At 51.4% G+C, this 26,204-nt stretch overlaps 1 protein-coding gene and 1 long non-coding RNA gene across 12 annotated transcripts in view; both read right to left on the bottom strand.

Annotated features, from left to right (window-relative positions):
* SFXN5 (sideroflexin 5) overlaps window positions 1–26,204 on the bottom strand; it is a 100,886-nt gene that overhangs the window by 26,659 nt on the left and 48,023 nt on the right. For all 11 annotated transcript variants that reach the window (XM_085577353.1, XM_085577351.1, XM_085577349.1 and 8 more), the window contains 4 exons: window positions 24,230–24,295; window positions 12,678–12,768; window positions 8,621–8,736; window positions 5,962–6,047 (listed from right to left, as the gene is read on the bottom strand). In XM_085577353.1, coding sequence (XP_085433479.1) covers window positions 5,962–6,047; window positions 8,621–8,736; window positions 12,678–12,768; window positions 24,230–24,295 — 359 coding nt within the window. The remainder of the gene's footprint in view (window positions 1–5,961; window positions 6,048–8,620; window positions 8,737–12,677; window positions 12,769–24,229; window positions 24,296–26,204) is intronic.
* On the bottom strand, window positions 2,029–5,955 carry LOC146767476 (uncharacterized). Its single transcript, XR_014954581.1, has 2 exons — window positions 5,700–5,955; window positions 2,029–5,132 (listed from the first exon to the last, which is right to left on the bottom strand). It is a non-coding gene; the product is annotated as an uncharacterized LOC146767476 (long non-coding RNA).

Genomic DNA, 26,204 nt, shown 5'->3' with positions numbered 1-26,204 from the left:
ATTTTCTCACCCATTTTGGGTCATTTTGGGAAATCTGAGCCCTGCCAGCGACCAGCAGCTCTGCTGCCCCACGCAGCCAGGCCACCGCTGTCCTCACCCCGCGGCTCCAGCCCCGAGCCCCTCCAGAGGACACAGCAGATGCCAAAGGAGGGAGGCTGGGGGCTTTTCGTGCTTGATTGCCACCATGAAAGGAGCAGTTTCCGTGTTTGCTCCGGGAGCAGCCCCAGCAGTTGAAGGTGTCACTGCTGAGCCCAAACAAACCCCACTGAGGCCGGCCTGGATGGGCCTCGGGAGGAAAAGCACCTGTGGGGACATCCTGCTCTCAGGGCAGGAGAAGGTCTCCAGGAAAAGCCCGCGAGGCCAGGGAGGCCTCCTGCCTCAGCCCAGCTCCGCAGTGCCAAAGGAGGCTCGAGCAGAGCAAAACGCCCTTACAGCACCCCACGGCGCCCGCCAGCCCCCAGGACATCCATTCCTCCTGGTGCCACCGAGTCAGCTCAGCCAGAGCCGCCCTGCAGCGTGGATCCAGCCTGAGAGCATCCTGGTTTTCTGGGATTTACAGGAAAGCAGCCCTGGGAAGTGCTGCACGAGGAGGATTTGGAGATGAGGAAGAGCAGAAATGCTCCCCTTCCATGGACACAACCGTTCTGCTCCCACTTCTCCCTCAGCTCCTGCCCGTTGCCAGCTTTGTCTCCTCCACAGACACTGCCCAGCCAGCTCCAAGGCCTTCTCCAGTGCATCCTGACATTCCCGAGCTCCTGAGACCTTCTCAGCCCTGCCCTGTGCTCCAGACCCTCTGAGAGGTCTCTGAGGGGCACAGAGGAGGTTTAAGGTTGCAAGAAAAGCTCAGGTTCCTCACTCTCCGCTCAGAGATCCCCCAAAGTGTCTCCAGCAGGCACTGGTGATGGGCTGAGCTCCTCCAACCCTTGGCCAGACCACAGGAGCCAAAAATTTGTGCTGTCCCACCACGGAGCTCAGGCTGAGGCTGCACTTAGAGCTGGCCTGCCCCACGCAAACCAGCTGCAGCTCTGCAGGGAGCTGCACCAGGAATGCTGGCGAGGCCTGGCACGGCGGCTGGGAGCAAACAGCTCCAGCTCCCAAATTTCATCCTAACAACCAAACAAAGCATTCCCAGAATAAATGGAATAAGGGACGCGGGGATGAAGAGCCCGACTTCCCGCAGAGGACACTGATGCCCCCACACCTGTGTGACACGGAGGAACCACAGAATTCCCTGTTGGTCGCCCTCATCCCTCAGACACCGCCCAAGCAATATTTTTCCGCATCGGAAGTTGCCAGCGCGGGTATTATTTATAAAACCTCAATGGGAATACATCTGCACGGAATAACTGACACCGTGTTCCCTGCGTGGCATATGCAGGCTGAAAATAAACATTGGTTCTATATGTTCACTGCTCCAGCAGAGCGTCCAAGCAGCAGGAAATGCATGAAACATGGGGAAGAATGGGAGCGCGGCAGTGGGAGGGAGCATGGAATTGCTTGGAGAGCAGAGAGGCGGCCCCGGGAGTTAAAATACACAGCAGGCAAAGAGACGAGAGGAGCCAAGAGAGCTGAAAAAAATGGCACAAGAGACGAGAGAGGCAGCTGGGGGAGTTAAAACATGCAGATGGAGAGATGGCTGGGAGAGAGGAAAGACCTGGATCCGAGCGGAGAGACGGCGGCCGGGAGCTGGCCACTTAAAATAAACTTTGGGAGCAGCGAGGTGCAGAGGAGCTGGGGAGAATTCCTGGGATCTGGAGCCCTGCTGGGGGCAGGGGCTGGGTCCTGGAGGGGTGGGAGTCCCACCCAGCTGAGCACCATCACCCACCTGCACCTGGGATCACACCGGGCATGGGAACCATCCTCTCCTTCCCATATCCCAAATTCAAACTACTCAGAGGGGTCACTCCCTTCCTTCCCACAATCCCAAATGCAAATCCATTGGAGGAATTCTTCCTTCCTTTCCTTCCCTTCCTTCCTTCCTTCCTTCCTTCCTTCCTTCCTTCCTTCCTTCCTTCCTTCCTTCCTTCCTTCCTTCCTTCCTCCTTTCCTTTCCTTTCCTTTCCTTTCCTTTCCTTTCCTTTCCTTTCCTTTCCTTTCCTTTCCTTTCCTTTCCTTTCCTTTCCTTTCCTTTCCTTTCCTTTCCTTTCCTTTCCTTTCCTTTCCTTTCCTTTCCTTTCCTTTCCTTTCCTTTCCTTTCCTTTCCTTTCCTTTCCTTTCCTTTCCTTTCCTTTCCTTTCCTTTCCTTTCCTTTCCTTTCCTTTCCTTTCCTTTCCTTTCCTTTCCCTTTCCCAAATTCAAAATACTTGGAGGAGTCACTCCCTTCCCCACAATCCCAAATGCAACTCCATTGGAAGAATTATCTCCTCCTTCCCACAATCCCAAATGCAAATCCATTGGAGCATCCAGATTGTGGCTCCTGATCCCAGAGCGACACCTTCATCCTTCCCATTTGCAGCCCCTGTAGGGATTTCTATAAATAAATGGATAATGCCTGCCTGGATCTCACCATTAAAGCCACCCTCCTCAAGCTCAAATCCTGCTACATTTATAAAGTTACACTTTCCCCAGATGCTCCAAAGGTTTGGTTTTTTTCCCCAAAATGAGCTTCCAGCTCTGCCTGAGCCCTCGAGGAAGCAGTTTTGAGATCTGGGAGTGAACTTCAGATCCCCCAGGCAGGGACAGGGACGTTCCCGTGTCCCAGGGCTGCTCCAGAGCTGCCACCACCTCCAGCAGCGTGGCCCAGCCACACCTCACTCCCCATCCCTGCTGCTTCTCACTGCCAGCCTCCCAGGAATCCGAGGATGTCTGATGGAAAACGAAGCAGGCACAGAGCTCCGGGCAGAATTCAGGCAGGCAAAAGCAGAGCCCGGATATTTTTATACCCACGGAGTTTTGTGGCAGTGAGAAAGAAAAATTTTCTCTCACAAACGTGAATTAAAGCTTTCAATAAGTTAAAATGATGTTTTTTTGGTTTTTTTTTTTTTTTTGAGGGCAATCTCCTCTAAGTTCGCAGATAAAATCAGTTTTAGCAGGGCCTGCACTGAGCACAGGTGCATTCAGCAAAACTCACATCAACCCGAGGATTTATGATGCCCCCGAGGACAAAGAAATGATTTATTGGTTTTATTTTGCTGCAAAGGATGGAGCAAATTTCACCATCAGGTTTTTTTTCCCCAGGTGCCAATCCAGTTTTGCTGACAGGTTTACTTCAGCTTGGAGATGACCCAGGATAGGCCCTCAGTGTGTCCTGCTGGAGACAATAATTTATTAATTTAGAGAGGAGAAATTTTCTACAAATTTCTCCAAATTTTTTTTTGCACATAAAGGATTTTATCTGTGGATACCCAGCAATAAAATCATTTCAAGCAATAAAATAATTTGTCCTGGATGTTGATTTTTGTTGGATGGTTAGATGGGGACCAGTTCAACCAGTGGGAGCACAGAAAACCACCTCAGTGCAAAGCCTCAGTTCTACACACGACTTGGAGTAAGCCCTGAGTTAATTACTCCAGAGTAAGGCACAACCACTCCCAGGCACATTCCTAGCAGATCCTGCAGGTAAATCCTGGCTCGGAGACCGTGTGGGTGACAAAGGACTCGGAGCAGGGAAGAGGCTGCAGAGATTTTGTCCAGAAGGAGAATTAAATAAAAGCCAAATGTTTTGCACAAAATTAAGGGGGCTGGAATCTGTTCCTCCTTGGAGTTAGATGGTCTTTAAGGTGTCTTCCTACCCAAACAATTCCATGATTCCATGATAATGAACACCAGCCAAGCCCTTTTAATCTCTAATTAAACTCAGGGACAGTTTTCCACTGAATTCAGGGGATTTTGTCTCACCCTGACCTTCCACGAGGGGTTATTCGAACTGCTGGGCTGCCAGGGATGAGTTAAAATAATCACCTCAATATAAAACTTCAACAAGGCGGATGTTGCCCCTAAATGATGGGACATGGAGATGTAATAATAAAAAAAATAAAAAATCTGTTTGGTGGATGAAATGTGAGGGGGGACCTTGTGGCTCTGCACAGCTCCTGCCAGGAGGGGACAGCCGGGGGGACGGGCTGGGAGCAGGGACAGGCACAGGACGTAGGGAATGGGATGGATTTGGGGAGAATTCCTTCATGGAAAGGGTTGTTCAGCATTGGAAGGGGCTGCTCGGGGCAGGGCTGGAGTCCCCATCCCTGGGGGGGGTTTCAAAGCCTGTGGGAAATGGATTTATAGAAAATTCCCAAAGCCTGTGGGAAATGGATTTATAGAAAATTCCCAAAGCCTCACAGGGGGCTCACACGGTGTACATCTATGTGCAAACCTTGAGATAAGAAATGCTGACTCAGAAATGCCATGGAGTAAAAGAGAAATTGTTGAGGGAGAAATTAAACCAGAAACAAGTTTCAAAAGATAACCTTACAAAAAAGACTAGATGCTCTAGAGAAATAGAAATATGGAAGATACATTGTAGTAAAACCCACAAAGGGTAAATCCAAATAATGTTTTAAAAACATTTACAACACAGTGGAGCTAAAACTAATAAGCCAAGAAACACTTACAGTGTATTATAAATAAGAAATAGCTTCTGATTGGAATAAGATAACTTATCTGTATTTTCTCACCCTTCACATGAGACTAAAAATACAATAAAAGCTTTTAAAACCCCATCTCTAAACCAGAATAAAACATAATCCAACAAAAGCCCTGTGGATGTGACCCTTGGGGACATGGGACAGTGGTGGCAGTGCTGGGGATGGTCGGACTCGATGACCTTGGAGGACCTTTCCAACCATTCCATGATTCCATTAAATGGTTGGACTCAATGACCTTGGAGGACCTTTCCAACCATTCCATGATTCCATTAAATGGTTGGACTCAATGACCTTGGAGGACCTTTCCAACCATTCCATGATTCCATTAAATGATTGGGCTCGATGACCTTGGAGGACCTTTCCAACCCAAACCATTCCATGATTCCATTAAATGGTTGGGCTCGATGACCTTGGAGCACCTTTCCAACCCAAACCATTCCATGATTCCATAAAATGGTTGGACTGGATAACTTTGGAGGACCTTTCTAACCATTCCACAATTCCATAAAATGGCTGGACTCGATGACCTTGGAGGACCTTTCCAACCCAAACCTGTGGGAAGAGTAGGCTCCTGTTGCACGGTGGGGGTGTAGGGAGGCAGAGATCTCTGAAGCTTGCTCTTGGGGGAAGAGATTTATTGGAGAATTCAGGAATGCCCAAGCCTTGTGCTCTCAGGCGTAGCACGTGGCTGAGCTTAGGAGGACGGGGGAGGGGAGAGAGAAACGGAGGGTTTAGGAGAGGGGAAGCCCCAGGCAGGGAGGGAGTCCTAGAGGGGAGGAAATCCAAGAGAGGGAGGAAGTCCAAGAGAGGAGGAGAGGGCCAAGAGAGGGAAGAAGTCCAAGAGAGGAGGAGAGGGCCAAGAGAGGGAAGAAGTCCAAGAGGCCGCATGGCCGCTCAGAGCCCCCTTTTCAGGGGCTCCCAGGTGGGCTGGGACAAGGCATGGGCCAATGGGGTTACAGACTCTGTTTTAGGGGCAGGTACAGAGGTGCGGGATGAACCACAATCTTTTGCGGGGTGGGATGGAACAGACCATTTCACTCCAGGATTCATCCAAGGGTAGAAGTGACATCCGGCTAGCTAAAATAACAATCGTATCTATCTATCTTCTGCAACACAAACCATTCCATGATTCCATTAAATGATTGGATTCAATTACGTTGGAGGACCTTTCCAACCCAAACCATTCCATGATTCCATTAAATGGTTGGACTCGATGACCTTGGAGGACCTTTCCAACCCAAACCATTCCATGATTCCATTAAATGATTGGACTCGATGACCTTGGAGGACCTTTCCAACCCAAACCATTCCATGATGCCATAAAACATCCGAGCCTGGCACCCTCTGAGGCCCCTCCCTCCCTTCCCCGGGGCAGACTCACTTCTCCAGCACGGACATGATGATGGGAGGTAGAACCAGTATAGGCATGGGCAGCACCACTCTGGTCAGGGCTGTTTCCAGCAGGGCCTGCAGAGCAAACACAAACAAACACATCCAGACATCCCAAACAACCCCAGGAGGGACCTGCCGGGCTCAGGGTGGCTCTGCTGGTGGCACTGAGCTGTCATCCCAGAGCCTGCAGCCCTGATCCACCTCACATCAGTAGAGAATCGGGAAATCAGGCCTGGATAACGATTCTCCAAGCTCATTCTAAAAGCAGGTTCAGCTGCCATCTACAGAGGGCCAAACTGCCGAGCCAAAGCACTTGAACCCTTTCTGGTGCAGAGAAGATCTGGGTTTGTGGTCAACCATCCCATCCGAGCAGGGCTGGAGCTTGGCCAGAGCCTGAACTCCAATTGCTGGGTGCCACTGATGGCAATGAGATGGGAATTTTTTCCCCCAAAATGAGCTTCCAGCTCTGACTGAGCCCTTGAGGAAGCAGTTTTGAGATCTGGGAGTGAACTTCAGATCCCCCAGGCACAGACAGGGACGTTCCCGTGTCCCAGGGCTGCTCCAGAGCTGCCACCACCTCCAGCAGCGTGGCCAAGACACACCTCACTTCCTGTGGGATGAGAGCAATGCCACATGTCACTGGTGGGAAGGGGAGGGAATCACTGGTGGGAAGGGATGGGAATCACTGGTAGGAATGGGATGGGAATCACTGGTGGGAAGGGATGGGAATCAATGGTGGGAATGGGATGGGAATCACTGGTGGGAAGGGATGGGAATCAATGGTGGGAATGGGATGGGAATCACTGGTGGGAAGGGATGGGAATCACTGGTGGGAATGGGATGGGAATCAATGGTGGGAATGGGATGGGAATCAATGGTGGGAAGGGATGGGAATCACTGGTGGGAATGAGATGGGAATCACTGGTGGGAATGGGATGGGAATCACTGGTGGGAAGGGGAGGGAATCACTGGTGGGAAGGGATGGGAATCACTGGTAGGAATGGGATGGGAATCACTGGTGGGAAGGGATGGGAATCACTGGTGGGAATGGGATGGGAATCACTGGTGGGAAGGGATGGGAATCACTGGTGGGAATGGGATGGGAATCAATGGTGGGAATGGGATGGGAATCAATGGTGGGAATGAGATGGGAATCACTAGTAGGAATGGGAGGGAATCAATGGTGGGAATGAGATGGGAATCACTGGTGGGAATGAGATGGGAATCACTGGTGGGAATGAGATGGGAATCACTAGTAGGAATGGGAGGGAATCCAGGGCTGGAGCCAGGCTGGGAGAGCTGGGAATGTTCCCCTGGAGAAGGGAAAATCCAGGGAATGCTCAGAGTCCCTGCAGGGGCTCCAGGAGAGCTGGAGAGGGACTGGGGACAAGGGACAGAGGGACAGGAGCCAGGGAATGGCTCCCACTGGGAAAGGGGAGCTTGGGCTGGGATCTTGGCAAGGAATTCCTGGCTGGGAGGATGGGTAGGGGCCGGGCTGGAATTCCCAGATTTGCTGTGGCTGCCCCTGGATCCCTGGAGTGCCCAAGGCCAGGCTGGATCCACCTGGGACAGTGGGAGGTGTCCCTGCCATGTCAGGGGTGGCACTGGATGGGATTTAAGGTGCCTTCCACCCAAATATTCCATGATTTTTATGTCACAACCAACCCTCACACAGAGACAGCTGTGTCACACTGAGGACCTGCCACGTTTCACATGACAAAAACCAGGATTAACCTATCCAGGAAGAAGCGCTGGGATTGGATGGCAGCTGAGCAGAAGTTCCCAGAACTCCCAGATTTTATGTTGAAGCTCCACCTACATCGCTCTCACAGCGCCTTCGCTTTAAATCTTCATTTTCTCTTTCAACCATCAGGATGGAGAGAGGAAAGCGGGTCCTGGAGCCAGTTAATGGAAGTGAGGAAAACTGGCTCCAAGACGTGTCTCTGAGCCCTTCACCAGATTGTTTTAATCCCCCTGTTAACCAACAATATGGAGAGGAATTCGAGATCTCCCCGTTCCTGCCGAGGACTGCAGAGCTGTACATTAATTGCTGTCTCTGGAGTGCCTTGGACAGAAGGAGGGAGGGAAATGCCAAGCATTATATTATTAACTCCTGTGCCTGGGCGTGTGCTCAGCACAGCTTCACATCTCACTGAGAGCCCACTTGGAAACAACAGCTCAGGGGATGCTCAGGAGCCAGAACTGCACCCGGGGATGGCAAGGGAACAATTCCAGGCAGATGGCACAGAGTGGGTTACAGGGAAAACAACCCGGCTGTTCACGAGGTAAAAACATCTGGCTGCCCTCAGCCAGCTTTGGGTGGCAGTTTTTAGTGCAGGTTTGGCAGGGAAGGGTTGAAAAGCTGCTCAGCTCCGAGCCCGAGTCCTCCTCATTTGGTGTGAGGTGTGAGGGATCTTTGCTGGCTATCCCACAAGGAATTTCTGTGGAAGCACCAGGCACAGGATCCGTCCTGTCACTGTGCCCTTCCAAACCAGCAGGGCCAGCCCCCAAACTTCCCTGCAGGACACAAACCCGTGTTCTCTGCATCTCCTCCCTTCCCAGCTCCTAAAGCCGTGGATTCCAGAGGCCGTGGGATGTGCTGGGCCTGGAATCAGCTGTGTCCCAACTCTCCCAGCTCCCGTACTCACGTGTTTGGCAGCAACTCTGGAAGAGCCGACGATGTTCCCATTATTGTCCAACACATCGATTCCTTCCTCCAGCTCCGTGTGCCTCATCAGGACCACGTTGCAGATGTTGGCACTGGCTGAGGAGGAGAAAGGCAGGAGGATCAGCCCTGCTCAGTCCCACTGGCAGCTTCTGTTCAGCCCCCCAGATCTCCTCCCCTCAATCTGCTGAGGCGATCCTCAAAAAAAGGTGGAATTCTCAAGGAGAATAAGTACCAATATTTTTTCCTCTGGGGCGACAAGGGAAGGTCTAGCGCAAGATGTCCTTTCCTGTGGTTGGAACTAGATGGTCTTTAGGTCCTTTCCAGCCCAAACCATTCCATGATTTCACACATTTTAGGGGGAAAATGACTCCATCCACCAGGACCCTTTAATCCCTCTCTCTTGCCCAGCCTTTTGAGGCCTTGAGGTGACCCCAAATTCTGTCTCTCGATTCTGACCAAGAGCTGGGGTTGAGCACCACCCTCCCACATGCAGCCCCTCCCCTCGCCCAGGCACTTCCCAACTGCTCCCAGAGAAAAGCTGCTCATTCCCACAAAACTTTTGGGCTGATCAAGTGGCATTTCCCAGCACCCCCCACACCACATTTCCCTGCAAACTTTCCACCCAGAACTGAGACAAACCCACTGTTGCTGCAAGTACCAGTGCCTTCCAAAAATGTGTTTCTGCACTGCTTGATGGGTTAATATTCGCTAATTAATCTCAATTCATGTCATATAACAAATGTCTAATTTTTTGAGGGTGGTGGGTGGGTGAGCCCTCTCCGAAGGCAGCTCTGTGCAATCAAGGATGATTTGTGGTGACAAATGCTCCTTCCACTCGAGAGGGAGAGGAACACACACACACGCACACTCTGTCTCTCTCTTTAATATTCCAACTACCAGACCACTCTTCCCATCTATCAAAATGCCCGTGTTCCCAACCCTTCAGCTCCTGAGTCCCAGATAAAAAACAAAACAAGGCCTTTCATTTAGAGAAAGTTGAGCCCCTGGGGTTTTTTTCCGTTTTCGACACTCACCCGCCCCGTCCTTCTCGCTGTCAATCACAAGCGAGCGGATCAAACAGCCCGGCAGAGCTGCTTTGGCCAGGGATGCCCTGGCACAGGGCTCCTGACAGGCTCAGGGTGGGGTGGCCAGCCCTGACGCTCCCACGACGCTTTTCCAAGGCTCTGGATTCCCTGACCTGGTCCCAAACCCAGGAGCTGCTTGCAGCCCGTCTGCCTGAGGAGCCGCTCACGTACCCGCTCCCCTTCTGCTTCCTGAGAGAGCAGAAACGCCGCTAATTATGGCTAAACTTGGATTTCATGGACGTCTCCAATGCACGAGGGTGGGGGGGCGAGAAATAAATAAATATATCTGCAGACAAAGTCATCTGCAGGATTTGGGAAGAAATTGTGATAATGGAAAGTGTGGCTGTGAAAGCACCCTGAGGAAACTGGGCTCGGGCTCCAAACCAAGGCACCACCCCACTCCTGGGTGTTTGTGGGGATTTTTTTCTATCCCAGGGTGCTTTCCACACTCTAAATCTGTCCTTGGGCATCACCTAGACACAACCATTTTAACCACACAGACACAAAAAAAAGCCCAAGGAGAAGAAATCCTTCTTCCCTCTCTCTTCTCTCCGTTGAGAATATTTCCATCGGCTTCAATTTCCTTCAGATCAGGTTTGGGATGGGATTTTTGGGGTTTTCTGAGGTTTTTTTGGCCATGAACATCTCCAGTAGAAAGCACACCTTCACCAGTGACACCCTGGCCTTGGGGCCAGCTGTTCACACCCAGTTCTGGGGCAGAAAAGGGTGAATTGGGTTCCTTGAACTCCCCTGGGCACCAAGATCCTCCCCCTCCTCACCTCTGAGAAAGGATCCAGCCCCTCCCTGCTCAAATCAGGCTCCAAGACCTCCTTCCCTTCCCTGCTTTTCCATGGAGCCCCTTCACCCCCTGAGGATGCCCCAACCCCAATCCCAAACCCCTTTTCCTGCTCCCCTGGGTTGCTTTCCTGGACCCACCCCCTGCTCCTGAGCGGGATTTTTTGGACAATTTGGGGTTTTCAGCTGCTAGAAATTAACCTTGGAGGGGGATGAGGGCAGGGCCTGACCCAGCAGTGCTGGTGTTAAAGGTGTCCTCCATGCAGAGCTGCTGCAGGTGGGCATTCACTGACTGCAAACACAACCTTCACATGGCCTGGAGAAGACACACACCTCTCTGAGGGCACCAAGGCTTCCCCCAGCACCCATCCCAGCTTCCCAGAGCTCCGTGGAGTCCTCAGGAACATCCTGCTGGACTTTGGGCTGCCTTCCACCCCAGCAGCAGCTGCAACTTGGGATGGGACCCTCCAGCTTGGATGTCCCTGCAGCTTTCCAGCTGCCCCCACCAGCACAGCTCTGGAGGTCAGTGCAGAGGGAGGCGAGGAAGGGATGGGGAAAACTCTTTAATTTCACAGAATCACAGAGTTATTAAGGCTGAAAAAGACCTCTAGGATCATCAAGTCCAACCATCACTGCCAGATCCACCACAACCCTAAACCCCATCCCTGATGACATCTGTGGGGCTTTTGGAGCAAGAGCTTTACCCCGGTGTTTGTCTTTCCATGTAGAAATAGAGAATTTCTGCCTTTCTGCTGGGGGCTGGAGGTTCAAAAGGAATTGGGAGACACATCTTAATTAAGGTTTTGTCCAGATCTGCAAACCACAAACCAGCAATTAGTGGGAGGATCCCTGATGTCCTGGCTCATAACGGAGCAAGACAAATAAAACATTAGCTGGAGAATTAATTACAGGCTAAACAAATTAATTACGGGTCCTCAATCAATGCCAACACAAACACCTTTGTGTGAAAGCAGATCAACCCTGCAGCAAGGATTTCCTGAGTGTCCCTGACTCAAACACTCCTCAGAGCTGCCTCCTGGGGCTGGAGCTCATCCCTCGTGCTCTCCTGGTTATAAAAACCCAAGGGAAGCTGAATCCCCCTAAAACAGATCCCAGAAAGGTCCCAGGAAAACAACAACAATGCCCACAGAGCCCTGGTGTACGAGGAAAATGCTCAGTGCAACCCCCAGAGCACAATCCCTGCCCCTCTGCTCTGCAGGCACATGCTTTTGTGGCAGAAAAGAGGAAAAAAAATCCAGCAGCTCGAGAACTGAGGGCTGGAGGGACACACAACCAGTTCTCTGCTAAAAAAGGAGCAGAAATGCCAAAGAAAATGAGAGCAGCACACAGCTAAAGGGGCTCAGGAGAGCTCTGAGGATGTGGCACTTGCACAGCAAAGGGAAAACCTGAAAGGAAAATTTGGTATTATATGGCTGAAAAAGGAACCTTTTGGAACAGGGAGCAAACCCCTTTTTTTTTTAGTGATTTCCTCCATGCTGGGGCAATTTTTGCACCATCTTTGTAAATAAACAAGCTTACACAAAAAAAAAAAATTACCCCGAAGCCACTGGTGATTTCTCCAGGGCTAAAATAACTCAGCACCTGCTGGAGGCTGGAAGCAGAGGCCCAGCAAAGGCTGAGGGCAGAGCCCTCAAGCACAGGGCTGATAAAAGCCCAATGAAATGCTCCACGGAGCCAGCAGCAGCCTCAGCTCTGCACACACCTGGGGCTGCTCCCAACCAGCGGCTCTCAGAAATCTGCACATTCGGAGCAGAACCATTTCTCTGCATTTTACTGCAAAACAACCCCAGTGCTGCTGCTGACGGGAAGATTTGACACAGCTCAACCCACATCTGGCAATTGGAACGCTCTCGGGTTGGAATGGTCGAGGAGCACTCAGTGCTGCTCACTTCTGAAGCTGCCTCAGAGTGCAAAGTGCAGCTGAAAAGCCCGAGGAGCCTTCACCAGCAGCTTTGCAGCGTTTTTTCTGCCGAAATTCTGCTTTGCAGAGTCCCATCCCTGCCTGCCCCAGCTCAGGGAGCACCACTGAGGAGACACGAGCAGGAAGGGAGGAGCCGTGTCCATCCCAGTGGCTTCTGGCCAGCTGCAGGTTTGCAGCCACCTCTTGGAATAGAAAGAAAAGGAATTTTTCCTTACCGACAGCAGGGAATGGCACGAACCTCTGGATCAGGAGCCGAGTGGCCGGGGTAAACTTGTTTGCTCTCTGGATCAGAACATTAAGGCCCACCTTGGAATGGAGAAAAACAAACCAGAGAAGCAGAGAGTTAATGACCAGGGGCAGGGCAGATGGCACACCCTGGGGTCCCTCCCCATGAAAAGGTGTTTGGGAACCAAACCTCCCCCAGCTGCAGGGTTTGGCTGTGTTGGGATCAACCCTTTAGTCCATACAAGGTTAAATCCAGTTGTTGAGCTTAAAACAAGGGTTGAACTCAACCTTTGGGCTTAAATCAAGAGTTGAACCCAACTTTTGGGTTTAAATGAAGGATTGAACCAAACTATTTGGCTTAAATGAAGGATTGAACCAAACTCTTGGGTTTAAACAAAGGGTTGAACCCAACTCTTGGGTTTAAACGAAGGGTTGAAGCCAACTCTTAGGTTTATATTAAGTGTTGAGCCCAACCATTGGATGGAACCCAAACATTTGGTGTAAATTAAGGATTGAACCCAACCCTTGGGCTTAAACCAACTCTTGGGTTTATATGAAAGGCTGAACCCAACCACTGGGTTTAAATGAAGATTTGAATCCAGCTGTTGGGTTTATCCAGCTGAACTCAACCACTGGATTGAACCAAACCACTGGGTTTAAATGAAGGGTTGAACTGTTGGGTTTAAATGAAGAGTTGAACCCATCACCAGGTTTAAGTTAAGGATTGAACCCAACTATTGGCTTTACACAGAGTGTTGAACCCAATGGTTGGATTAGACCTGGGTTTAAATGAAGGGTTGAACCCAGCTGTTGGGTTTAAATGAAGAGTTGAACCCAGCTGTTGGGTTTATATGAAGGATTGAACCCAGCTGTTGGGTTTATATGGAAGGTTGAACCCAACTGTTGGGTTTAAATGAAGAGTTGAACCCAGCTGTTTGGTTTATATGGAAGGATGAACCCAACTATTGGGTTTATATGAAGGATTGAACCCAGCTGTTGGGTTTATATGAAAGATTGAACCCAGCTGTTGGGTTTAAATGAAGAGTTGAACCCAGCTGTTGGGTTTAAATGAAGGGTTGAACCCAGCTGTTGGGTTTATATGAAGGATTGAACCCAGCTGTTGGGTTTATATGGAAGGTTGAACCCAACTGTTGGGTTTAAATGAAGGGTTGAACCCAGCTGTTGGGTTTAAATGAAGGATTGAACCCAGCTGTTGGGTTTATATGAAGGATTGAACCCAACCATTTGGTTTAAACCCTTCCCAGATAAAAGACAAGCCAGAAACCACTCCAACACCATCCAGTCCTTCTGGAATTGCCCTTGGCTGGATTTTTGCCCAGTTCACCATCATCTTCCCCATCACCACAAAGTCCTTGGGACTGGCAGTCCTCAGCTAGCTGGGACAACCCTAAATTTCAGTGGTGGTGGTGGCCCAACACAATTAATTCCTTCTCCAAGGGTCTGGACTACACAACCCCAGTGCCAACATTTGGGCTGTAAAGTTTATTATAACCATGGATTTATTTTTGTTGCCTTGTCCAACCCTTGAATAATGCAGAGTTCTCCCCAGTTTTTAAAGGATCTGGGTTGTTGTGGATGTTCATAGAAACAGCCCAGAGGAGTCACTGCCTCCTTGCATTGATAACGCTGAAAGTTGGGAGAATTTCCATCAAAACTGGCTTTGTGCACATGTGGGGTTAAAAATGAACCAAATCTATTAATGGGGAATGATTTCTGTCTTTAAATCACTCTTCCTCGCAATATTTTCTCTTTTTCATCCCCTGCAAAAAAAAAAAAAAAAACCAAATGCACAAACTAAACCCACCAGCTCCAACCTGGGAATTTTCAGCTGGAAATGGGAGCCTTGAGCAACATGTGGCTGAAATATTTTGAGCCCAAAATGCAGCAAAATTAAGGGAAAAAAAAAAAATTCAGCCAAAACCAAAAAGCTGCCAGAAAACAGCTATTTTTTTTTTTTTTTTTGAGGGGGATTTTAAAAAGCAAAGGGAAGCCTGGGAAATCATATTTTGCAGGCTGCTACATTACACATGCACATCCCAGCACATCCCGGCGTGCCGGCGCCTGGGAGGAAGAGGAGGAGAAGCACAGCTGCTGGGTAAGCCCTGCATGAGCACAGGGCTGCTCCTCCAGCCCCAGGAAATATTCCCCGAGGTTTTCACCCAGACCCCCAGCAGGAATTCCTCCTCTTGCCCTCAGCAAACGCAGCCCCAGATCTGAGCCCAAGAGCCCGTGGTGATTCTGCTCAGTCTGGGCAGCAGTGAGGGCTTGTCTTGAACTTCTTCCCCCTCAAAAATGGCTGAATTATTTCAGGTTTTTTTTGTAGTTTTCCAATGGTTAGGATGAGTCTTTTCAAAGTCTGAACACCTCCAGAAACTGTAACACAGTCTAAAATATGTGGCTTTAAGAGAAGCCATTTTAAGCCTGGCTTTGCTGGTCTGCCCCATGGATTCAGGTATTTAGTCTGGATATGGTTAATCTGTGTCCATGACAAATTTTGTTGGGTTTGCAGCCCCTGCTTGGAGTTTTGGTGGAGGATTTGACAATGAAGTGGAAGAGCAGCAGCTTTTGAAAGAGAAAAGCTGAGTCTGGGAGAGCCACCACTGTGAGGGCAGTGAAATAAAAGCATTTTACTTCCCGATTTAATGCGATGAACTCAGTCCCCACTCACAGCAACCCTCCTGCTGGGAACATGAAATTAAATGTTGCCAGAGAGTAAATCCCATCTCCCAAATCCTCAACACAAGGGCTGGATATAGGAAACTAATGAGGGTTTGTTTTCTACAGTTTGGAAATTGCTGTAGCTGATCTGTGAACTCCTTCCCACAGGCCATGAGGTGGGATGAGGGAAAACAGGGCAGCAACTGCTCAACCTCAGGCCACCAAAGCCAAAGGGTCATCAAGGAGATGTTAATGAGTTTAATTACCTGGGATTGGCCGAAGGATGCTGTTGAGGCAAATTCATCATTAAAGACCACCCCAGGTTTATTGGCAGGATCTGCAGCACTGGTGATGGGAACATGGGACAGAACCAGGGGGGATCCACCTCACCCAGCTTGGCACAACCACAGAGTCACGGAGGCTGGAAAAGCCCCCAGGATCGAGTCCAACCATTCCCAGCACTGCCACCAGTGAAATCCCCCAGGGATGGGGACTCCACCCTGCCCTGGACAGCCTGACAACCTCTTGGTGAAGGAATTCTTCCTGATACCCAACCTGAACCTTCCCTGGCACAGCCCAAAGCTGCTTCCTCCTGTCCCATGGCTCCCTTTGCAGCCCAGCTTCTCTGGGCAACCTGCTCCAGAGGTTGACAGAATCCCAGGATGGTTTGGGTGGGAAGGGACCTTAAAGAACATCCAAGGCAGGGACACCTCCCGCTGTCCCGGGGTGCTCCAAGCCCCAGTGTCCAGCCTGGCCTTGGGCACTGCCAGGGATGAGGAGTTATCCGAGGTGCACATTCCATACTGTGACCCAGCTCACCTCCAGCGTTTCCCAATTGCCTCCTTGGCTGAGGTTTCCTCCTCCAGAGCACTCCCTCGGTGGGGCTGAGAGAGCCAGGGGGACACGGGGACACGGGGCTGGACACGGGGACACAGGAGTGGACACAGGGATACCTGGCTGGACACACAGACACCTGGCTGGACACAGGGACGCATGAATGGACACAGGGACATGAGTGGACACAGGGACACAGGGCTGGACACAGGGACACGGGGCTAGACACAGGGACACAGGGCTGGACACAGGGATATGTGACAGGATACAGGGACACGGGGATACCTGGCTGGACACAGAGACACATGAGTGGACACACAGACACCTGGCTGGACACAGGGACATGAGTGGACACACAGACACACAGCTGGACACACGGACACATCGCTGGACCCAGGGATATGTGACACCAACTCTTCCTAACATCCCTCAACACAAAACCGGGATCAAACAGCACCAGTGGGAGAGAAACCTCAGCCAGGCTCTGCTGTGCCTCTGGCAGCACTCTGCCCTTCCTCCTCCCTCCTCCTCCTCGAGTGCCAGGAATTCCTGCCATTTCTGCAGCTCCCCGTTTTGTTCACAGCAATTCCCTCAGCAGAATGTTGTGACCACCTCACTTTGAAGCAGAACCATCAGGCACTGTCAGAGACCAACGTTTCTGATTCCTTTTCTTCTCCTTCTTGCCCCTCGAAGTTCTGACCTCGTGTCTACCAAGACACCAATTCTAAAACCACAGGAATTTTTTTAAAATCCCTGTTTTTTTCTGCCTTTTTATGAAGATTTTTGAAGCCTGAGAGATAGTTTTGAATGCCTGACACAAGCCCACACCTCTTAAACACGGCCTAGAGCAGTAAATCCATCCAAGGAGTTATTTCACTTCATGCTGGGAGGGAAGTTTTATAAAATTAAGGAATCTCAGGAGTCCAGCAAGCATTAGCTGGTAGATGACACCACCCAAACACTGCTGAGCCACTCTCCAGACTTCATGGACTGTGCTGGAGAAATCTCCACTGATTTAGGGCATTTAACTCCAGGACATCCCTGAGCACTGCAGCTGGAGCTGGCTGTTCAAGGGACCTGGAAAGTCAACAGGGAAAGAGGGACTGGCTCCAAAGGAGGTTATCCCTCATCCCCCCAGTCACCAGATTGGATTAGAACTAATTGGATCTGATGAGTCCCATTCAGCCAAGCTGGAGAAAAGAGCATTAGGAGAAGGAAGGAAAAAACTCATTCATTAGGGCTGGGAGGTGAAGATGGAGGCAGAGAGATGGAAAACTGGGCTCTTTCCCAACTGGAGCTTTCCCAAGCCAAGGAGAACAGAATGGAAGAGTCTAAGGGAAGGGAAAGCAATGAGGATCCGAGTGGGGAAGGAACTTAGAGAGGAGCAAGAGCAAGGGAAGGAGGAAACGTCACTCCCAAGGCAACTCCAGCAGGGATGAGCACAGCAGCCTCACAGCTGGATGCTTCAAGGGAAGAGAACGGTGTAGTGTGGATCAAGGCTGGAGAAAAGTGGGATTCATGCCGAGACCATGACAAACTTGGTGTGGGAGGTGGTGGAGCAAGGAGGATGAGGGGCCATGCCCAAAATGAGAGGGTGTTGTCTCGCACCAAGTTTTCCATGCACCTGGATCCTGTCCAGAGGCAGCAGCACTGCTGGGATCGTGGGGATGGGCTGGGGCAGAGGGAAAGGAAGGGATGAGAACAAACCTGCTGGAAATGGAGACATCCCAGCGGAATGAGAGAGCAAATGCTGCAGAGAGGCACATGGAGTTTGGGAGGGGACTCACGGAATCCCAGAGCAAACTGGGTTGGGAGGAACCTTAATCTTCCATCATCCCAGGCTGCTCCAGGCCCATCCAGCCTGGCCTGGGACATTCCCAGGGATGGGCTTGGTGGGACCCAGCAGGTCCCAGGTGCTCCTCACTGCAGGGACAGGATGATGATGGGCACTGGGAGCTTCCCAGAGAACCCCATGTCCTTGTCCCCCAGTGCAGCCAAGGCTGTGCCTTTGGGAATGGCTGCTCAGCTCCAGCGATCTCTGGGCTCCATGGAGGGACTGCGGGGCTGAGAATGAACAGAGAAAGGGATGTGCAGGAACAGCTTTGGAGCAGAGAGACGCAGACTTTAGAGCCAGGCGTTGCTTCGTTGCAAACTTAAACTGCATTTACAACAGAAGCTGGCCAGCAGCTCCCCGCGTGCCCTGGGATTTTCCCCCTGCTCCCATGGAGGAGGGAGCCGGGCCACGCTCCATCCCCTCCCGTCCCTCTGCCGACCTCGGCCAGCCCCTGGACGTCTCCCGCTGCCCGAGCAGGACAGCCCGAGGCGGCGGGAGGGCTGCAGCTCGCCCGGCTGATGATGGACATCACACCCCATTCACAGGCTGTCAGCGCTGCCTCGCAGACAATTATCGGCACCGGGGAGCGGGATTGGAAAAATCCACAGGGGCACCTCCACCTGGAGAGGAGAGCGAGAAGTGGAGTGGAGAGGCCGCGGAGGGAGCGGGGAGGGAGGAGCAGCCCCGGGACGGAGCAGCCCGGGCACGGGAAAGAGCGGGGCTGCTGGAAAGGGAAAGACTGGGACTGATGGAAAGGGAAGGGACCGATGGAAAGATTGGGGCTGCTGGAAAGGGAAAATTGGGGCTGATGGAAAGGGAAAGATTGGGACTGATGGAAAGGGAAAGATTGGGGCTGATGGAAAGGGAAAGATTGGGACTGATGGAAAGGGAAAGATTGGGGCTGCTGGAAAGGGAAAGATTGGGGCTGCTGGAAAGGGAGGGGATCAATGGAAAGAGCGGGGCTGCTGGAAAGGGAAAGATTGGGGCTGATGGAAAGGGAAAGATTGGGACTGATGGAAAGGGAAAGATTGGGGCTGCTGGAAAGGGAAGGGACCGATGGAAAGACTGGGGCTGATGGAAAGGGAGGGGATCGATGGAAAGGGAAAGATTGGGGCTGATGGAAAGGGAAGGGATCTATGGAAAAGGGAAAGATTGGGGCTGCTGGAAAGGGAAAGATTGGGGCTGCTGGAAAGGGAAAGATTGGGGCTGCTGGAAAGGGAAAGATTGGGGCTGCTGGAAAGGGAAGGGACCGATGGAAAGGGAAAGACTGGGGATGCTGGAAAGGGAAGGGACCGATGGAAAGATTGGGGCTGATGGAAAGGGAGGGGATCGATGGAAAAGGGAAAGAATGGGGCTGATGGAAAGGGAAAGATTGGGGCTGATGGAAAGGGAAAGATTGGGACTGATGGAAAGGGAAGGGATCTATGGAAAAGGGAAAGATTGGGGCTGCTGGAAAGGGAAGGGACCGATGGAAAGATTGGGGCTGCTGGAAAGGGAAGGGATTGATGGAAAGGGAAAGAATGGGATTGCTGGAAAGGGAAGGGACCAATGGAAAGATTTGGGCTGATGGAAAGGGAAAGAGTGGGGCTGCTGGAAAGGGATGGTATCAATGGAAAGGGAAGGAATGGGATTCATGGAAAGGGAAGGAGTGGGATTGGTGGTGTGGGAAGAAATGGGATTGCTGGAATGGGAAGAAATGGGATTGCTGGAAAGCAAAGGATTGGGGCTGCTGGAAAGGGAAGGAATGGGATTGCTGGGAAGGGAAGGAGTGGGATTGCTGGCATGGGAAGGAGTGGGATTGCTGGAAGGGGAAGGAATGGGATTGCTGGGAAGGGAAGGAATGGGATTGCTGGCTGAGCCCCTTTCCCAGCTCCCTCAGCTGCTCCAGGTGCTCCAGCCCCAGGATCCAAGCACACCAGGACACTCAAACATTCCTGCTCCTCTCCAGCTTTCGGCTGGTTTGGCTCTGAACATGCTCAGGTGTGAGTGCCCAGCCTGGCACTGTGGCACCCACTGGGAGAGCCCAGGGCAGCAGGAAATCCCACGGGCAGCAGGAAATCCCACGGGCAGCAGTGGGATTTTGCTTCTGTTCCCCACCTCCAGTGGCTGCTGCAGAGGCAGGATTTGGGGTCAGGAAACAACAAATCACTTCCACAATGAAGAGCTCTGGGTGTGCCCGTGAAGAGCTGCTTTAAACCCTCTCCTGGGGGGCCAGCAGTGAGTCCAAGGTGAGGAATCGCAAAATCCTGGAATGGGTTGGGCTGGAAGGACCTTAAATCCCCTCTCATCCACCCCTGCCACAGCAGGGACACCTTCCACTGAGCCTGGGTGCTCCAACCTGCCCTTGGACACTTCCAGGGATTGCCCAATTTCCCCGGGCGAAAGAAACCTACTTCCACATAGAAATAGTAAAATTGTTATTCATAATTATTATCTAGCTAAAATTATAATATCTAAAAAGTGATTGTTGCCAATAAAATCAGCTCCATGCAGCTTTTTTAATCTTCTAAAAGTGTGAAAAATAGCAGAGTAAGGGTGTGTGTGTGTCAGCTGGAAAGAGTTTCTGTCTAATCACAGCCCCCCTGATCTGTGCAGCTCTTGGCACTGGAATACTGGGGGAATAAAAAATTCCAAACATTTGAAACATGCTTGGTCTTTCTCAAGTCTTTTTACTTCTCCCTGCCTTTGTTTGCCTTGTTTAGGAAAACCAGCTGGTGTTAATTGCACTTCATGCACCACCAGCATGAACAGCAGCCAGATATCAGGAATTGGAGCCTAATCCCAGGAATCCACTCAATTGTTTGGGAAAAAAAAAATTACATTATCACTCTTCAGAACAGCGGTAAAATGAGGGAGCAAAAGAAAAGGCAGGAAAGAGACTGGTGGGGGGTGAATGGGATTAAAATAAACTACAATGATAGAGAAATGGAGATGTTAGAGGGTGGACTTCCAAGATTTGCTGTATGCATCCCTGGAGTGCCCAGGGCCAGGTTGGACACTGGGGCTTGGATCCACCTGGGGCAGTGGGAGGTGTCCCTGCCGTGGCAGGGCTGGAATGGGATGGGATCTGGGATCTCTTCCAGCCCAAACACCTTTCCCAGCCTTATCTCAAGTGATTCCTTCACCTGAGTATGCACAGGAGAAAGGATGAAATTCTGGGCCTGGCACAGCTCCGTGCTGTGACTTGGGTTGGGATGGGAGCTGGAGAGAAAAGGAAATAGGGGGAGAAAAATATGGAATAAAAAATACTGATTTCCTCACCCTGTAGGGCTGGAAATGAGGAGCTGTGGTTGTAGGAACTCCTCTCTCTGTATAAACAGGAGAAAAACAGGATATTTGCGAAGATTTCCCATTTAACTGCAGGACAATGAGGCCAAAATCTGCTCCCCCAGCCCCTGATGGAGCAGCGTGCCTGTCCCTGGTGTGAGGACAGGGAGGCACAAAGCCACTGCTCTGTCCTCGCAGGACTTCTCCAGGCCCTTTTCCCCTGCTCACGGGGAAGGGTCTCCCCCTAAAGACTGACCCCACGTCCCAAAGCCTCCCTGCTCTGCAGGGCTTTCTCCAGGCTGGTGGGAGTGCTCAGGGGTTCCGGGACACAGGAACACAACCCCAGGAGTGTTCCCAGCTGGGATGACACAGAAACCTCGCTGCACACCCCCTGTGCCATCCCTGCTCTGCTGGGAAGGGTCCAACAGCGGAGAGGAGAAGAACCTCTGAAGGTTCCTCTGCCCTTCACGTGGAGAAAACCTCTTCCAACATCAGGAACACACACCTGTGAAGGTGAAGGCTGCTGCTCTCCGTGCTCTGCGTGGAGGGAAAGCTCCCACACCCAGAAGGAGAAGAACCTCTAAAGAAGAACCTCACACGCTGCTCTTCGTGCTCCATGAGGAGGAAAACATCCCAACACCCAGAAGGAGAAGAACCTCTAATGGCTGCTGCCCTTCATGTTTCACGTGGAGGAAAATCTCCTTCCAACATCAGGATAGAAGAAGAGCCCTTGCAGGTTTTTGCCCTTCATGCTCCACGTGGAAGAAAACATCCCAAACATCAGGATAGAAGAAGAATCCCTGAAGGTTTTTGCCCTTCATATTTCACAGGGAGGAAAAGTGCCTTCCAACACCAGGATAGAGAAAAAACCCTTGCAGGTTTTTGCCCTTCATGCTCCACGTAGGAGGAAAAGCTCCCAAACATCAGGAAGGAGAAGAACCTCTGAAGGTTTTTCCCTTCTCCACCCCAGACCATCCTCAGCTCCATGGGAAGCTCCTGCCTCTCCTGGGGCACTGTTCTGACCCCTGAGCACCAGAGCTCTGAGCCAGCACTGTTCCACACACCCGGGCATGCCGGTGGGATGCCAGCCGGGGGGACACGCTGGCACTGCCCAGGAGGGAGCAGCTCCTCCCTGCAGGGAGAGCTCTGCTTGCACGAGGCTGAAACGCCCGGATTTTACTCCCTGCACACTTCAGGGAGCTTCCCGCGGGGCCTCTTGGCACAGGGGTGTCTCCCAGGGCAGCCCCACGGCCCCTCCTGCACCCCGGGGCTGCCCCTGTGCTCCAGCTGCTCTGCGGGCTCGGGCAGCCCAAGGAAGGGCAGGTTCCCAGGCCTGCACCTCCTGCACCTCCACACCCCACGGGGTCCTTACCAAAGCCTCCCAGCTGCTCGGGGGACAAAGCTCTGCCAAGATCCTTGGCCGTGTGTCCTGCCCCTCTAATCTGCCCCTGTTCCAAGAGGGAGAGCAGCATTAATGCCAAAAACAGGGATCAGGGGCTGGCGGGGGTGGGGGGTGAGTGGCAGCAGCACATCCAGCTGGGGACTGTCACCTCGGGGACTCACAAGGTGACAAAAATGCTGGCCCAAGCACTGAGGAGCTCAGGGAAACCATCCCACGCTTCCCCAGGGAGCCGGGGATGGAAAACCAAAGCACTGAGGTTGTTAGGATGGGGGTTAGGGTTAAAGTTGAGCTGGAAAAGTGAGCACAGCTCTGTGGTGATGGAGGTGGGAGCTCAGGTGAGCCAGGCTGGGCCGGGGGCTCAGGTGAGCCAGGCTGGGGGCTCAGGTGAGCCAGGCTGGGCTGGGAGACCACTCAGGTGAGCCAGGCTGGGCTGGGGGCTCAGGTGAGCTCTGCAGGAGGGGACAGAAGAGGGGACAGGAGCAGCAGTGCCCAGCACACAGACTGAGACGCGGCAAACCATCCAGTACAGGGGTACCCAAAAATGTGGAGTTTTCCCTCAGAACCTCGAGGCACTTCAACAACTCCACACCCTTTGGAAAACAGTCTGGCAGCCACACAAGGAGCAAGAGTAAATCCTCTGTGACCTGAAGAAATGGGGAAATGTCTTGGCCAGAGGGGAAAATACCAGCTGCTGTGGATCTTTACTGTTCCAAAGGAGAAGGTACAACCACTCAGTTCGGGGTTTATTTGAAACCCCGGTGTAAGGAATAACTTCCCCAAGTTGCTCCTCAAAAGTGTTCCTGTCCCTGTGGGAAGAGCTGATCCTGCTCCTGATGCCAACCTGTGCTCCTGGGAATGTATTAAGAGCCACAAGAGCTCAATTTTAGGAATGTTAAAGGTTCCTCTCTCACAGATTATTTCACACAGAACTGCAGAGGAGGCCCCGGAGCTGCTCCAGGGCTGGAGCCAGGCTGGGAGAGCTGGGAATGTTCCCCCGGAGAAGGGAAAATTCCAGGGAATGCTCAGAGTCCCTGGAGGTGTCCCCATGGCAGGGGTGGCTCTGGGTGGGATTTGAGGTCCCTTCCCACCCAACCCATCCCAGGGTTCCATGCCGTGACCTGAACTCCAGCTCCAGCTTGAAACACATCCACAGGAGAAGAGGTAATTCCATCCCCAGGAGAACATTCCAGAACTCTGCCTCTCCTCTCCTGCCACCCTCGAGGTCTCTAAATTAGCCCTCCAGCCTCGAGGTCTCCAAATTAGCCTGGTTAATTAATTCCCCACCAATGAATGCACGAGGGGGAGTGGGAGTTCACAGAGCAGCCAAGCTCAGCGCAGGAGGTGCTGGATTCTGGTTCTGTGCAAAGCTGGGGCATGCAGGGCCAGCCTCATCCCAGCTGACAGCATTTGCTGGTTATCAGGATGGGGTTGAGTCAGTTAAAGATATAAACATGCTCAGCAATCCAAAAAACATCTCCCAAGCAGCTCCTTAGCCATGAAATCCAGAGATATAAAGAGTTACCCACTGCAATTGAGACAGCACTTATGACAGCTCCCAAGTAGCCCTGGATGAACTTGGATGTCGGAGAAGGCTTTGGGAAGAAAAACAAAACATATTTTCAATAAACAAACTTCTGGTTATTAACATTCAACCCATTTTCCCCCCCATTTTTGTTTGTTTGTTTGTTTGGGTGTATTTGTTTTAGAGCACAGACAGGTTTAATTTCGTCATATTGTTCTGTGACACATGGGCTGTCATCCCAAGAGGCAAGAGCGAGGAAATCGTGGCCTCCTGAGCAAGGTTACAGGGAATGGAAAATTAATTGGCATCAGAAAATTACAATAATAGCAGCTCAAAGGAAGGATGTGAGTGAAATTCAGCAAATGGTACCAAATTAGCATTTCTAGCCTCGAGTGCTGAACCCCAAACTCACCACAGTCAATATTTTATCTGTGAAATGTGTTCTCAGTGAGCTGGATGGATTCCAGCTCCGCTTCCCACATCCCAACACGGGATGGAGGGAGGCTGAGGAGAAGGAAGGGGAGCAGGGACAGCCCCACAAGGATGGAGCAGGGACAGCCCCAGCACTTCCCACTGCCACCAGCATGAACAAAATCCTTGGGAGATGGGATCGTGGAGCTTCCTCCTGCTCCCCCAGCCCAGGCACCATTCTGCTCTGTGCCCCTTCAGATCCCAGTTCAACCATTCCAGACCAGCTGGGACCATGGATGGTTCAGCTCAAAGTCCGTGAGCCTCGTGTCTGTGCCTGGAGTGATTCCTCATGCTGTTACACTGCATTTAAACACGGGACAATGGCCACTCTAGAAATCCCCCGGTGGCCACCCAGAGGTTTCATGGCCAGGGAAGAGGCAGGATTGGTGTTTCCGTGTGGGAAGGCCCCGGGGCAGGCCCAGGGCTGCCTCGTGGCTGCGCGTGGGAATTGGCCAAGTTGTGACTCAAAATCAGATGGATTTTACCCCAAAAAAACCAGGAGTGAGTTTCAAGCCCTGGGAGTTGTGTGTTAACTTAGGGTGAGCTTGAGAACTCCCCCAGAAGCCTCCTAAGCAGTCCAAGTCCTGCTCCCCTATTGGCTGTGCCCTGTTGTGTATTCCCTATAAGTTATGCTAAATCCTGCTCCCCTATTGGCTACACCCTGTTGTGTATCCCCTATAAGTTATGCTAAATCCTGCTCCCCTATTGGCTGTGCCCTATTGTGTATCCCCTATAAGTTATGCTAAATCCTGCTCCCCTATTGGCTACACCCTGTTGTGTATCCCCTATAAGTTATGCTAAATCCTGCTCCCCTATTGGCTGTGCCCTATTGTGTATCCCCTATAAGTTATGCTAAATCCTGCTCCCCTATTGGCTACACCCTGTTGCGTATCCCCTATAAGTTATGCTGAGTTCTGCTCCCCTATTGGCTGTGCCCTGTTGTGTATCCCCTATAAGTTATGCTGAGTTCTGCTCCCCTATTGGCTGTGCCCTGTTGAGTATCCCCTATAAGTTATGCTAAATCCTGCTCCCCTATTGGCTGTGCCCTGTTGTGTATCCCCTATAAGTTATGCTGAGTTCTGCTCCCCTATTGGTTGCTTGTTTCCCTATCTGGTTGTTGTTCTAGAGGCTTCCCCTTTGTCCAGGGTCTTTGGACCTGCCCCTTGTACTGTGCTCAGCTTCTCCACGTTTGTTCTTTTTAAACAACAAGAACATTATTGTTGCCCTGATTCTTAAGATTTCCTAAAGCTTTCTGAGTTTACATTCTTGTAGAGAAATTCCTCACACAACTTTCTGTAAACAATCTATTGTTTACCATTCTACATAGAGGCGGAGAAATTTGATGTACTGGTGGTTTGTCCAATGTCATTGGAGAGGTGGCACATTCACCCTCCAATCCACTGTCACTTTTGGAAAAGTATAAATGCTGGAGTCAGAAAACAAACTTCCTTTTTTTTCACCTTTGCAATAGGAGCAGCTCATGTCATGCTTTCACGTGTCCTATAGCG

The sequence above is a fragment of the Lonchura striata genome, chromosome 4, assembly GCF_050655825.1.
Source record: "Lonchura striata isolate lonStrDom1 chromosome 4, ASM5065582v1, whole genome shotgun sequence".
NCBI classification, from domain to species: domain Eukaryota; kingdom Metazoa; phylum Chordata; class Aves; order Passeriformes; family Estrildidae; genus Lonchura; species Lonchura striata.
Note: the sequence above shows the minus strand (reverse complement) of the source record. Positions and strands in the feature narration are given on the sequence as shown.